At 34.5% G+C, this 14998-nt stretch overlaps 1 protein-coding gene across 3 annotated transcripts in view; it reads left to right on the top strand.

Annotated features, from left to right (window-relative positions):
• The window catches only part of LOC142342770 (bridge-like lipid transfer protein family member 1), a 166090-nt gene that overhangs the window by 63041 nt on the left and 88051 nt on the right, over positions 1-14998 (top strand). For 2 of the 3 annotated variants that reach the window (XM_075394328.1, XM_075394346.1), the window contains 4 exons: positions 2496-2556; positions 2765-3000; positions 3119-3683; positions 8396-8686. In XM_075394328.1, the coding sequence (XP_075250443.1) occupies positions 2496-2556; positions 2765-3000; positions 3119-3683; positions 8396-8686 (1153 nt within the window). The remainder of the gene's footprint in view (positions 1-2495; positions 2557-2764; positions 3001-3118; positions 3684-8395; positions 8687-14998) is intronic. The other variant, XM_075394337.1, reaches the window with a different exon arrangement.

The raw sequence follows: 14998 nt of genomic DNA, 5'->3' as shown, positions 1-14998 counted from the left end.
CACTTATTCGCAATGAAACTGAGGGTCCGCTCTTCACGCAGTTATCTGGACTGTAACTCAAAACTTGTCATGCTGTTTTTTTTACAATTCAAAGAATTTCAATTGTTTTGCGGCGCTATCATTTTTTCAACTCTGATGCCGATTGATGCCTCTTTTTTAATCGGTGACTTCTATATTAGAGGAGGTGTTTTATATAAAATCAAAAGCCGCACGTGAAAGCAAGTGTTTAGGTCAATCTGTCGAATAAAAGTCAATAGCTGAGAGAGATAGAGAGAGAATTTATGTTCATTCTTTATTGTGAGAGAGAGAGAGAGAGAGAGAGAGAGAGAGAGAGAGAGAAAGAGAGAGAAGTAGGTGTGAAAAAAGTTTCGCTAAGCAGGCAATTTATTTTATCACGTTCGACTTTTTCCAGGCGCAGTTTTTTTTCAGTTTTAATTCAATTTCATCGGCTAAAAGTCGTTGTCACAATTGACTAAGCTGGTTAATTCAGCTTTAAGCTCTGCGTTTGAAAGGCTTTGTGACCGTTATCTGCCGACAATTTTATACTTTAAGGTGCAATTTTGATCTTTTTTGCCATTTTAGCTTTTTAAGTTTTAGCAAATTTCTTGCGTTTTTTATAGGATCTCGGGGTTTTTTGGTTGTGAGTTAGTGCTTTCAATGGTTAAGGCAATCTTTTATATTGCTAGATTTTGTATTTGAGGTAAGTTTAATTGAAAAAATGCGGTAATTTTTATTCAAATTTTGACCCATTTTGGTCTCCTTTCTTAGTGTTTTGCCTAATTCATTCTGAATTGACTTTATGGTAATGGCTTTTCGTTTTCACTGTCTAATCTACAGCTATTATTATTTTTAGCCGCGTCAGCAATTCCAGGTGGCTATTATTGCTCTCCTAATTTTTTTTACTTCGTCTAACAAATTTTTGTTTCGTCTTACCCTTACTTCTTGGAATTGACTTTTTCAATGACTTCAGTTACTTCTACTGCTTTGCGGTTAAAATTTATGCTCGTGACGTCATTTCTGCTTTTAGGTTGATTCCGTGACGTACCTCACTGAAAAAAGACTTCTGAACTCACTTATGGAACTTTAAATTTTATGAACATTTACTAATTAAAGGTCAATAGTGTGCATCTAAGTAGTGCCAAACTTATATGCCCTAATTCCTGAGTAATAGATTCTTGAGTTTTTTTTTTTAACTTTTTAGGGAATTTTGTGGCCTTTGTTTTCTTATTTTCCTCTGTTCTTCTCTGTATGTACCGTTTCTGTCCGTTTTTGAAATTAGATGGTGATCAGCTGTTGATGGACAACTTTTTTGTGTTGCAAGTTGTTGTGTCAATAGTTTTATTCGTGGCGCAACTTGTGATGAATGGTTATTAGATATTTTAGATATTTTCCAGAAGTCAATTTTGACTTTTTCAGGCTTTTCTCCTCTGTTATTGTTTCAAAATTATTAGTGACATTGCCTTTTATACATTGAGAGCTTTTGGCTAGCTCGTAAAGGAGGGTATACTTGGAGTCGTTTTTGGACTCCTCTGTCTATATTCTTTAAAATCTGTTCGGACATTTTCATGATATTTGAAGTCAAATTGAAATGATGATTTTGGTAACGCCGAATCAGGAAGTGGAGCGAAAAAGCAAGTGGTTTTGCGGCGTGAAATTATTCACTCTAAATTCAAGGTACAATGTGATAGCGAAGTTAGAGCAAAAATTTGCTTTCTCGCTAATGGTTTTGGTCATATGCGGCATTTTGACATTGATATTTGCTGTTTTTTTTCGATTCTTTTACTCGGACTACCTTTTCTAAATGGCTTTCCAAATCCACTCATAGTCCGTTTTAGGTCTATGTTTTTGTTAAATCAATGAAAGTGTTTTGAACTGTAGGTCAAAACTTGTCCTGCTATCTTTTTATACTTCGTTTACCAAAAATTGATTTTGCGCACCTAATTTTGCTGCTCTTGCCTCTCATTTAAATCTTTATCCGAAGTCTTAAATTTCATTGATCTTTTCAGGCTTACTTTCCGCTTTTTGTTTACTGTTTTTATTGCGTGACCGCTTCGTTAAGCTACTTTTGGCATTGAGTCTTATGCTGGGTTACTTCATAACTATTTTATCATGTTTCATGATACGAGTTTTATGGTTTTTCACTTTCTTACTTTCGTTAAGGTAACTTGCAGTAACGGTAAACCCTTTCCAGGAAAATAAGGTAATCGCATTTTTTCACGGATATTGATAGCTAGAGTGCTACCATATCAAAATATGCAGTTTCAATTTTTTTTAAAAAAAAAGCTCAGTATTTAACTTTTTATATAGGCCTCATATGTTGTGTCATCAACGCCGTCAACCAAATTCTATATCTCTCGCCTCCTGAACACGGCGTCAAGATTTTTATGTGCGCAATCCAATATCCGTAGTTTGTAATTTTTGACTTTTAAATTAAACATCCTACAAAATACTGAAGTTGGCTGCGTTTTGTTTGTAACACCTGATTTGTTTTTCAGCTGATGCGCTTATCTCCATCATTCTTGGACTACATTCAACAAGTTCTCAACAACCTGACAGGTACAAATATCTATAAAGCTATCATAGAAATATGAGGAAAACAATTAAGATCTACGATTTTGGCTCATATTCATTAAAATTGGTTGCTTTTATATGAAGACTCTGATAATTAAAAAAGAGTTCACAACTGTTCAGTAAGTCTCAATTCTGATCTGAATTAAAAGGCGTTTTCAAGTGAAATTTGGAGCATTTTTAAGCGTTTTTGCAGCTGAAAAGTCGGGTGACGTTTCTCTGCTGCAAGTAGAAAGAGAAAGCCAGCAATCACAAGTAAAGGAACATGCTGAGAATGGTGGAGTGGGGAAGAATGGAGTGAAGGCAAAGAAGAAAAAAGTGGGCGAGAAGAATGACTCGGAGAAGCTATCAAGCACTTCCGGCAGTTCCAAACCTAAAGTCATCGTATCCCGTGACATCACCTTCCCTGTAGACATCGTAGTCGCACTCTATGTTAGTGGTCAAAAACAAACTTGAATGCTTGAATGATCAAATCTAGTCTTTAATTCTTTCGTGCATGCGTTTATTCATATTGCTCTAATATAAGCTTTGCACTCCCCTTGAGGTATAGGTTTGTGTTCAGATTGAGTCATTTGAGGTGAACATCGATTGTTACCCGTTTGACAAGATTGCCTGTATTATGCTGCTTCCTCAGACCAACATTGTCTTCTCCTCTGTCAGAACAAACTTAGCAGCATTGGAGGAGTACGACTTAGTCACTTCAAACCAACAACATTTGTCTAGTGACGGACAATCAGACTATGCTACAACAATATCTACGGATAAAGATTTACAACTAGCTGCGGCCTATAAGGCCAGAATAGAATCCTCGCCTTCGCCTCCTCCCAGGAGAAGTTTTTTCGCAAAATACACAGGCAACAAAGGCAGTCTACCAGAAGAGATTGCGTCTGCTACCAAGGAAACGACACCTCACGAGGAGTTGACTTCATCAAATATTGGGGGAGTTGTGTCTTCTAGAATGTTCTCGAACAGAACCCAGTTGGGCGATGCGAGTGGATGGGTGGTGACAGTGGTGGCCGATGACTTCAGTGTATACGTGTGTCATCAGTTCAATTTGAACACGGATGAGCCCAGAGGGATAGGAGGTGGAGGTGGAACGTATGGATACGGATATGGTGAGTTTGTTCCGATAATTTTCATCTTCAATGGCAGAGCTGGCTATGGGTCAAAAACAAATTATTATAGCTGCGAAGCTGTAAGCTGAGCGTAGCTATATTGCGGTGCTCTTGGTTTTTTATGACTCGAAGAGGAGTATTGGTTTTCTCTTGGTCTTTTTTTATAGCTACGAAGCTGTAAGCTGAGCGTAGCTATATTGCGGTGCTCCTGGTTTTTTACAATTCAAAGAATTTGAATTGTATTGGGGCGCTGTCTTTTTTTTAAGATCTGTTCACACATTTTCATGATTTTTGAAGTCAAATTGGAGTAGTGATTTTGGTCACGCCGAAACAGGAAATGGAGCGAAAAAGCGAGTGGTTTTGCGGCGTGAAATTTTTTCGCTCTAATTTTAAAGTAGAGTGAGAATATGGTGTTTGAAAAAAAATTCGCTTTATCGGTAGTGATTTTTTGTTCACATGCGGCAATTTCACTTTGATTTTTACTGTTTTTTCGATTTTTTGGATAGGATTTTTTTCTAAATGATTTTTCCAATCCATTCATAGTCCGTTCTAGGTCTAGTTTTCTGTTTAGTCAGTGAAAATTCTTTGAATTGTACGTCAGGACTTGTCCTGCTATGTTTTTTGTTTCGTCGTCTGACGCACTTTTTTCGTTTTACATCTGTTCACACAGCAAAGCTGAAAAAGTCAAATTTTCTGAATGACTTTTTCCTCTCACCAACGGCATTTGTGCGCGTGACGTCATTTCTCACTCGCTTTAGCAAAAGTTTTTAGGTTATTTGCGTAATTAGATTTTGATCATACGTGACTTACCTGACTCAATAAAATGACTTTTGCACTTTAAAACTTAAGTTTAATTTGAATTTGTTTAATGTCAAAGGAACTCATTTGTGCAGTAAAGGTCCCTAATAAGAGGCTTATGCGGAATGAATTTTAACAAGCTTTATTAAGTTATCGCTGAATGTTTTTTACCTAGTTTTTTTGAGCGGCGTCGATTTTTTTTTCAATTTAGATCTGTATCTGTTTCTATCTCTATTATATGTCACGCAGGTCTATTCTTTCGCAGCTATTCCGACAATGTGCCGGCTATGTTTTACAAAAAGTAGATTTGTTCACGCGGCATTTTGACCTAAAAGCGAAAGTGAGAAAAGCTGTCTCGGTGAACAGATTTTTGCTAAGCGAGAGAAGTTTTTTAATCATGCGCTTCGTTTAGTGAATGATTTTTTGACTTTGAAAAGTAGTTTTTGACTGAATGGCACATATAGATAACCGTTTTTAGCCGTTTTTTGGACTAAGTGGTCCATTTTTTTTGCTTTTAATTTGGTTTCTTATAGAAATAAAGTTTATTCGATACTATATTGAAATTTCAACCTTGGAAATTGATTCTACAGTGTTTTGCAGAGCCTGAAAAGGCGTTTCAAGTTGAAAATTGGCATATATTTCTTGATTTTTTAGTTAAGTCTTGGCTTTTTTCTATTAATTTCTTCACTTTTGACCGTCTTTTTGTCAAAAATCAGTTAATATGGCAACTTCTCTTTGATATTTCATATACTCAACGCCTCTTTCTACCTCGATGTAATTTTGTTTTATAAAATTTACATATGCTAATCCGATTTTGGTAGTTTTTTCCCCATTTTCGTCAGTTTTTTGTTTGTATTTTGGTTGTAATTGCTAGAAATAGTCTTTTTGTGCAACTTTAGGGACTTTAATTTCGTTTCAATAAAAATTCAATCATTTTTTGGCGTTAGGTTTTTGAAAACAGTTAAGACTTTTTCATAAATGCAGTCTTAAAAGTTTTTTGACCTTTTTTTGCAAGATGTTTCAAAGTTTCGTATTTATGAATTCTGCTTTTTCCTATTTTTTGTTCTCTTCAGGAGGATAGATGTTTGTATCGCATGATTAGTTATCTTTTATATGTCTCGAATGCTGAACAATGAAATGTATTAGGTTTTCTTGAATTTTTTATTGATTTTTAACTTTCAAAAATCAAGTATGTGTTTTTGTTACGGTGTTCCTTACATTGTGCCCATATTCTTCACATTCTAGTTAGTAACTTTCTATCTTTGTCCTGGCACCTACATTTATTTTCGGTATATTGATTTTTTCAGTTGTTAAAAAATGAATGATTTCAGCTTTTTCTTAGATTTTCGTCATTTCTTTGGTTTGCATTTGATTTCATTCAACATAAGGCAATACTGAGAGTTTGATAGCAAGCCTTTTCCGCAATTTCCACTTAAGACTATATACAACAACTTTCTTCCGGCCTTGGTATTAAGTTAAAAGAATTTTTGCCTTGGAATATTCTGCTGCTTATGTCTTTTCTATGATCCATTTAATTTTTGAATTAGTATGAAATCATGTTGTCTAGCATATGTACAACAAGGAACAAGTATGTGTTGTTTTTTGTCTTAATTGCAGCGATTAGAAGTGTAATTATAGTTGTTTTCTGATTCTTAAATTTGAGCTTTCTGTTCTGAAAATATTTAACTTAGTTTCTGAGATTATTATCTGCCGTTTGCTTTCGCGATCTTTTTCAGATTAAAATCTTGATTTATTTGAGGGCAATTGATATCCTTGTCAGCTTTTTTAGTCTATCAGTTTTTTGACCACTTTTCGGTTTTTTTTAACGTTTTTAACGTTTTCGGTTTTTTTAACGTTACCAAACGTTTTCAATGATATAAAATTTAGCTGCATTTTGTTTCTTTTGGTGACAGTGGTTTAAGTTTCTTCAATTTTTAGAGCAGAACTGGAGAGGTAGTGAGTTAATGGTTTAATACAAAAAGTAGTGGCTTTCGCTGCAATTACGGTTTTGTTAGTGAAGTTTTGATGCTTCGAGTCGCTTCCGGAATTCTTCCGGCTATGTTTTTTTATTTCGTCGTCTGCAGGCCTTTTTCGTTTTACATTTGTTTAAACAGCAAAGCTGAAAAAGTCAAATTTTCTGAATGACTTCTTCATCTCACTAACGCATTTGCGCGCGTGGCGTCATTTCTCACTCGCTTTAGCGAAAGTTTTTAGGTTATTTGCGTGATTATATTTTGATCATACGTGACTTACCTCACTCAATAAAATGACTTTTGCACTTTAGAACTTAAGTTTAATTTGAATTTGTTTAAGGTCAAAGGAACTCCTATGTGCAGTAAAGGACCCTAATAAGAGGCTTCTGTGAAACGAATTTTAACAAGCTTAATTAATTTATCGCTGAATGCTTTGTAGCCTAGTTTTTAGAGCCGCGTCGAATTTGTTTTCAATTTAGATCTGTATCTGTTTCTATCTCTATTATATGGCACGCAGGTCTATTCTTTCGCAGATATTCCGGCAATCTGCTGGCTATGTTTCTTATTGTAGCTGATCTGCTTGATCAAGGGTGATGTTAGATAAAGAAAAATATTCTGAGGTTCGTGTTTGAATCGATTCTAATCGATTCTTACTTTATTTGTGAGCACTGAACCTATGGCTTTAATATTCTTTGATATTTGTAATAGCTAAAATTTAGGGACTTTATTAAGTTACCATAGGGGCATTTGGTTTAAACTTTTATGGAGTGTCATTTATGTCGATCTCTGAAGTATCGTCGCGTTAATTGAGGAGAGATAAAATTGAAATTCAATCACAAACATGATTTGAGTAATATCTATTACCCCGGAAATTATTATTGAAAGCTTTCCTTTTAAACCAACTTTTAAAATGAAACTTTTGAATCTCGGCTTACTAGAAACTAAAATATGTTGATCTAAAATATGCTTAATACTTCATTGCAGTTACGGAGATTTTGGTAATTAATAGCCGCCGTCAGCCTTTTTGGATGGATTTTATAAATGGTTTTCCCAATCCATTCATAGTCCGTTCTAGGTCTGTTTTTCTGTTTAGTCAATGAAAATTCTTTAAATTGTGCGTCAGGACTTCTGCTGCTTGTTTTTTTACTTCGTCGAACAAAAAATGTTTCGCTTTACCTCATTTTGCCGCTTTTTCAGCATTTTGCGTGAAATCTTTTTGATTTCTCTAGGCTAGTTTATCTCTTCTCGCATTCTGCTAAAATTGATTTTGAACGTCAGTTGCTCAGCAAAGCAATTCAAAATGAACAGAGTCAGTATAAAAATTGAAGTCAGAAATAGAAACGGGATAAAGCCATAAAGCCCAATTTTAGATGCCCGCTATTTGAACGTCGTTCCTATAAGTATTAGTTACCACCTCTAATGCTTATTGGTGTTGATAGTAGCCCCTGTAGCCTCTCTCTATGAAACAGAAGTATGTTCAACTACGAAATGCCGTCAAAATAAATCGGACTTAAAAAATATTTTTGTACAAAAATCTTTTTTTTTTCAATATATTCTATTCGTTCAATCCCAATCATGCTTATTGGAATCAACGGCGGCTATTTTCCGGCAATCTGCCGGGTATGTTTTTATGTGAGTTTCCATGTCAAGTACGTACCATCTTTGTGCATGATTTGCATCCTTTAAAATAATGACTTCTACAGACAGTTTATGGATTAAGATTTCTGATTCAAACTCTCATTGTGCGGTGTTCGTGGTTTCAACGACTCGACGAGGAGTATTGATGGATTGTATTTGAAACAGGGAATGAAATGCATGAAAGCAAAATTTGCTGTAGCGCTGAGAAAAAAGAGCGTGCTTTTCTGTTCATGTCGCTTATTTGGAAGAGTGCTAGAAAATTATTGAAAGCACTTACTTTAGTTTTAACTGCAACTTTTTCAGGAGACAGTTCTAGAAAGGACGCCTTCTCCCTTTCAGTGAAATCAGTCAGATTCAACATGTGTCACAATTCCACGCTTCACTTCAATGATCCCTCCATTGTAGTGAAAAAATCGAATGAACACGAGCACAAATTTACGGGGGATAATGACGAGTATCAATTACTACCCAACAAAACTCCAAGTCCTGCACCCTCCTTCAAACCCATCTTCAGGAATCCCTCTTCTTCTTCTACTAGTTCACACAGGAGAATCGGCAGCATCTTCGAGAGGCACCGATTTGTCAACTTATCCAGTGAGTGTATACTATCCGCTTTTCAAATTGATCTAAAATTGCATTAGGTCAATTGACTCGTTATTTTGCAGTATTTCGAATCGCATTAACATTTGGTGGCCTTCAAATTTTTAATTGCTTTTGAACGAAATTCATAGCAATTATTGTAAACGTGTGTGTCTTTTCTTATGCAAAACTTTCGCTTGACGGTTTTCACTTTTCGAGTGACTTTTACGCCCTTGACTTTTTGCGTTTCGCGTAAGCTAAAATTCTCTCTCAATCACAATTTCAAGCAGCTGAACTCAATTGGCGGCAATTTAATACTAAAAGTCAATTGAAAAATGCGCCGAAACTGGTGCCATTTTTCACTTAAATCTTAATAGTGGTATATGTTAACCTCTAATGTGGTTATTTGAAGCCCACTATTGCACTTCTTAGCCCCATTTAAGCCCCCCTCCCTCCCTCCCTCCCCCCTCCACCCCACCCCACCCCACCCCACCCCACCCCACCCCCCCCCCCCCCCCCCCGACCGAAGCAGGCAGGCTGCAATTGATTAGAGCTCCCACTAGTCAGTCGTTCGAGAGCAATTTCCGATGTTTAGTCGGTTATGTTTATCAATTTATATCAAAAGCTGAGATTTGGCCATGTGTATTCAAAATGCGCAAGAAAGCTAACTAGGTTTCTCCAGTTTTAACAATACAGTACCCTGTTAACTGTAATTTTATTGTGAGGAATCAGACCATAATGACCTACAGAATGAAGGTTTTTTAACGCAAAAATAAATCTTTCAAAACTCACACTGGAATAAATCCTCGGTTATTAATAAACACCGCTTGATAATTATACGGCTGTATTTTAGGCACTTTTCTTGTTCCGACTCCATTTTATTATTGAGGGTGGGGGGAGCTATATGCTGAAAAGCCAACCTCGGTTATGGAAGGTGTTATAGGCTTTGTAACGGGCATCATTGAGCTTATTTATTGTATCCAAAAGATAGCTGTCGCTTCCTATGACTTTGAGACCATGTGCTTCACAAAAATTAGTATTTAATTGCTCACAAACGAAGTTTTTAGCAATTATTTTAGTCCTGTCGGTCTTTTTTATGCGATTTTTCGCTGGGCCAATTTTTCGTCTGACGCATTTGACTTTTCGTCTTCAAAAACAGGATAAACAGGTAGCGCCCAGCGTTCATTAAGTGCCCTTAGAGCCTTTCAGCTCACTAATCTTCAAGTATGCGATTCACAGAATATGTTTTGGAGACTTATACTTATGGTGCAAAGGGCGATTCTCAGATATTGACTCCCCCCACTGATGTCCCCCCATTGTTGCCACCCCATCAGCCCGGTGCCCCCGCTGCGCTCACTTACGCCCCTTCAATTATGCTAAAGCTAGCCTCACTAAACTGTGCCTAGCTACTGACGAAGCCAACCGCTCGCCGGTTGTTTGAGAGCAATTCGTCCGACGTTTGGTCGGTTATGTTTGTTCAGTCAATGGTGGCCGATCGACAATCGATATAATCACCATACAGAGTTTTGAGTGTTATCACTTAAAAATCCCTTCAAGCGTAGAACTTCAAATTATAGTAATTTGACTTGTATTTTCTTATTAATTAGCTTCTCTCCGGTCATTTTGGTTCAAATTGATGAAATTGTTGTTTCAAATTGTTTTACGCTAGGACTTGGATCAATCACATGTTTTTAATTGACACGCATTAATAGAAAGCTAATTCTGGTCTCATCGTAAAATTTTGAAATCACAAGGTTTCAAATTGTATTGACTCGCTGTTTTATAGTTGTTTTTGTAGCAGTTTTTGCAATATCGTCTAACGCGTTTTTTCCTTTTACATTTCTTCTAGAACATTCTTTTGCCTGAATTTTTCAGTGATTTCTTCACCCTTAATTTGCTTTTTGCGTGACCTAATGTGCTCGCATTCAGAAATAAGGTTTTTTGCTAAAATGAAATCGACTGTAAGAGCAACTGACTGATAGCCGAGTGCTAACTGCTTCTGATTTTTAGGACGAGGATTGGGGTTCGAATCTCTCCGTTATCAGATTGTTTGCACCAAAATCTTGTCAATAGCACACAATAACCTTTTAATTAAAGTTTTCAAGGTGGCGGCGATAACTTAGTTCCCACTAATTTCTGTATCTGTTTTTATCTGTTTTCGGCACGCAAGTCTATTTCTCAGTTATTCCCACAGTCTGCCGTTTATGTTTAATTGCTCTTTAACGAAGTTCATAGCCATTATTGTAAACGTGTTGGTCTTTTTATGCAAATTTTTTTGCTTGATTTGACGTTTTTCTTCTAGAACATTCTTTGACTTCTCAAGTAATTTTTTCTAGCTTTCGTTCTTCATTTTTGAGTGATCTTTATTGTTCCACTAAAGCTTTTTGTCTAATATAAAATCGATTACAGCAAAGCGAATATAAGGGCTTGATAGACGAGTGAGCAGTGCATCTGGTTTTGGAGAGGGAGGCCAGTGGTTCGGATCCCGGTGGGGTCAAATCTTTTTCCACTCGCCTGTCGTTCGAGAGCAATTCTTCCGACATTAGTTGGTTTATGTTTTTAATAGCTGCCTTCGAAAGAAGGCCAAATGTGAGGTTATTGATTTTTTTACAGAGAATGCTAACTCCTCTAAACTCAGTAGCATTCATTTTGGAAGGCAAATTCCTTATAAATGTGTTGTGTACTAAAAACTGCGCATCAAGAGATATAGTTGTCAATTGTATGTTTTTTGCTTTGTTTTCGTGTTTCGATCCCAATGGACGTCAAGAAGATCAATGACAGCTATATTAATGTGTATATGGGTACCTGCGCAGCATAGAGCCAGCGAGACGGTACCCGTATACACATTACTCTAACTCCCTTTATATATCCACTACTCTATATTCACTTCTTTTATATTTTAAATCTATCATTTCTTGTCTCACTTAGTGCAATACACTAGTACAGAGTTAAGCTGGTAACTAACCATTATCAGACGGATAGTTCGGGTTCTATCATCACTGACTCCAGTGAACGTATCCCAGTACTAGTATAACTAGAGAGACCGTGTAACAGGCACGTAAAACCAACTTGCGAAAATCTGTAAAGCCACTTTGTGGATTGTTGTAACCACTTCGTGGATAACTTGAATAAAAAACCAGCTTAACTCTTTTATAAATTTTAACTTTTGCTATTATTTTGTAAAAATTAATTGTAAAACCTAAATTCACCATTACTATCTCGAATACCTTTATCATCAAATGGATCAATAGCTATTTTATATTGTTCTTTAGTTTCTAAATGATGTTTATTACTATCAATAGTATAATTAGTTACATATTTAGATTTACCTTCATATATAGCATTAGTATAATCTTCAATTGTAATCTGTTTTTTAATAGTGGCTTTAGTTATACCTTTTAACTTTTTCTCTTCTTCTCTTTTAACAGTATTGTAACAATATGCTTTAGCTTTAAGGAAACATGCTTCTTTAATAGTATCATTAGGTAATTCATTCTTCATCTTATCTTGCTCATTACAATGTAAAAAATCTTTTATCTTATTCATTTCAGTTTCTATTAAATATACTATCTGTATCTGTGTAATGATAACTACAATCTAACTCTTTCTCAAAGTAATCTTATATAGCTTTATACATGAACAGTTTAGATTTTTCTAATATAACAAATTCAATATAATAAAACTTATCTAATTTAACATTACCTCTTGTTTTATGTACGGCTACTGGATCATCATCAAACTCTACAGAATATTTAAAACTAATATTTTCTACTAATTAATCTTTCTATATCATTAACTAACTCTACATCTTGTCTATTATATACATTCTCTATTGTTTTTCCATAGAAGGCGTTATTCATTAACTTAAAGAATATATCCCCAAATTTATCACCCTTAGCTTTAGCCTCCATTCTTTTCTTAATATTAAACTCAATATAAGGCTTTAACCACTCACTCTTACTATACTCTAACTTTTGCTTAATTGTAATATCTTCCAACTTCAAGCCACTAGCTAAATACCAATCTAACATCTCACCATCAATTACATAATCTACCTTATCCGTTAACTTTAACATTAACTTCTCATTAGGTTTTTATCCTCTCTTTTATTTACATTTTGATAATCTGTAAACTGTCCAATGTTTGCCCTAGTCTTTTCAGGAAAGAATGGATACTTGTTTGTTTTCTGTTTCAAGTCATCATTATACTTTATATCAATAGTGTAGATATAACCCTTAGTAGAGCTAGAGCTAGTATATACCAGATCACATACTTTAATCTCACCAGTAGGTAAAGCTTGAACCATAGCAGAAGCATATAATGAGTTGAAGTCTAAATATTTTAGATAGTTCTCTTTCCCAGTATACTCAGGATCTATACCTTTATTCATACATTTTACATGACCATCACCTAATACTGAAGCTAACCCACCTCTAATACCATGTTGTATTGTATCATAAATATTAACTGTATTTTCTTTATAATACTTAAGTCTAACATTAGTATATTTTAACCCACACAACCAGGTTAACCCAGGAGTAGAATATGTGTAACATGGATCTATTTCATAATATTCTAAACACATAGCTCTAAATTTCTCAAATACATCAACCGATAATTATATATCTGTTTTAAGATATAACATCATATAATCCTTTATTGTCTCACATCCAGTATTATTCCAACAATCTATTGCTTGCTTATATTCTTTATCTGTAATACCACTTTGTTTCAACTTAGAATAGAATGCTTCCTTAGGTGGTAATGTTGTTTCATGTAGTTTATCTATACTATCTAACAATTCATATGGGAATATACCTTTACGTCTCTCTAAGCCACATTTATTTAATGTTATACATTCTTCATTACTCAATGTTTTGCTTATAGCATCTATGCTAAGTGGATGGAAGAACCTAAACATATCTAATGCTTTAGCATAACCCATATCATTACTAATATAATTCTCATCAGTTTTAGTTAATACTTTAAGTCTAATCTTCTTTGCTAGTTTAGTTATAAATAAGTGATTATCATAATTAGAAGAATTAAATGCATATAATAGTACAAAATTATTCTTAGCTTGAAGGTTACACTTATTGTAAGCATATCCTCTAATTTTACCATTTAGATGATCATGATCTCTAACGATGTCTTCACCCAATTTCTCATTACAATAGTAACATCTACTATATAATCGGTGAAACCGCGTCGCGGATGGAGTAATACTATCTTCTTTCAATGGAATATTTATACTAAATATATCTTTAAATAAATTATTATAATGATCTACTCTATCGACAAACCAATCAACTACTTTATCGCCACAGTTACATTCATACTTATCTTCTAATATATGAGGATAGTCACTTTTTATATATAAACCACAAGCAATAGGTAAGTGTTTACCATCTTTTAGTATACATTCAAAATCATAATATAAAGCAAATGGTACTCTATTCTTATAATGGAACTTATCAAACTTTAGGTAATCATCTTTATGGAATGTTCTTCTTCCTACATGTTTCTGTGTATTACATAATTCTAAATGTTTGTTTAATGCATCTTCTGTTCTAAATGATACACAACATTTTAGACATGGATAACATATATGTTTAGATGATTTTCTTAATAAGAATGATACATCTTTACATAGGAAGTAATGATTATCCCAGTGTAATATATTACATCCTTTAGGATCATTATGATTAATTAATACAGGATTAATAGTTTTATTTAGATTAAACACATTAAATAATATTTTATCTTTATTTGTTTCTTGTATTTTCTTTAAGTGATAATAATCATATGGAGGTATAACTCCATTTGGTAATTTTATCTCATTAATATATTCAGGTTTATTATGTTTACTAACTCTATTTGGATCACGTGATGCAGGATGTAGATAAGCAATTAGACACCATAGCAAACACTTATTATCAGTATTATGTATATTAAGTATATATCTAGACGTGAATAGTAACTCAGTATCACATCCACCACTTGGATAAAACCTGTGAATATACATTGTCCTTTTAACAAATCGTTGCTTGCTCCATCCAGATTGATTCATCTCTTGCTCCTGCATTCTCGACTCAAGTTCCCCATTCAATAAATCCAAGTCATGTGCACCATTATATTGCCTAGTCATTAAACTAAAGGTGAATTCGTTTTCTTCTAACTTATCATCTGTAGGTTTTTTTATACTTAACTACATCAAAGGTGTTAAACTTAATATGGGGATGTATGTTATGCAATGACTCCAGTATATTTAAGAATTTAGGGTCTTCATAATTACTACTAGTGATTATTATTTGATTATGCTTCATG

This window comes from Convolutriloba macropyga, chromosome 1 (genome assembly GCF_964194025.1).
Source record: "Convolutriloba macropyga chromosome 1, txConMacr16.3, whole genome shotgun sequence".
Lineage (NCBI taxonomy): Eukaryota > Metazoa > Xenacoelomorpha > Acoela > Convolutidae > Convolutriloba > Convolutriloba macropyga.
The sequence above is the reverse complement of the archived record's forward strand: the minus strand, read 5'-3'. Positions and strand labels throughout refer to the sequence as shown.